Here is a 436-nt window from a genome sequence, read left to right on the forward strand (position 1 = left end):
TGGGCACGGTGGCATGGCCAGCAATGGCCTTGGCTGAGGCTAGCCCCTTGCCTGGGTGGCTCTAACCCCACACCACAGGGCCAGAGCTCTACAGCAGCCCTTAGCTCCTGCAAGCCCTCCCCACCAGCACTTGCAGACTCTAACACCTCCCCAGCCCACAGCAGAGCACCTATTCAGAGCTGCCTTCCCAAAAGCTTCCCAGGCAGGCTTCCGGCCCCAGGCTCTTCCAGTCCCTCGGGGCTGGCAGAGCTCACCGGCCCCCGGGAGGGGTGGGCGAGCTGCCGGCTGGGGGTGCCGGCTGGGGAGCGGAGGGGGTGCCGGTGCAGGGTGCCCGTGCTCCCTCCAACTGTCTCCTCGCAGCGAGTCCAGCAAGCCAGCCGGCCCGCCATGGACTGGGGCCCGTCGCTGGAGGAGAACCGGACTGGCCTGTACGTGG

The 436-nt window shown here is 68.6% G+C and overlaps 1 protein-coding gene across 1 annotated transcript in view; it reads left to right on the forward strand.

The window, feature by feature from the left end:
- SLC6A7 (solute carrier family 6 (neurotransmitter transporter), member 7) overlaps positions 1 to 428 on the forward strand; it is a gene marked incomplete at both ends in the record, with an annotated part of 7,376 nt that extends 6,948 nt beyond the window's left edge. Inside the window, one exon of the mRNA XM_010284599.1 lies at positions 361 to 428. Coding sequence (XP_010282901.1) covers positions 361 to 428 — 68 coding nt within the window. The remainder of the gene's footprint in view (positions 1 to 360) is intronic.
- Positions 429 to 436: the final 8 nt, after the last annotated feature.

Source organism: Phaethon lepturus, unplaced genomic scaffold (genome assembly GCF_000687285.1).
Source record: "Phaethon lepturus isolate BGI_N335 unplaced genomic scaffold, ASM68728v1 scaffold24523, whole genome shotgun sequence".
Lineage (NCBI taxonomy): Eukaryota > Metazoa > Chordata > Aves > Phaethontiformes > Phaethontidae > Phaethon > Phaethon lepturus.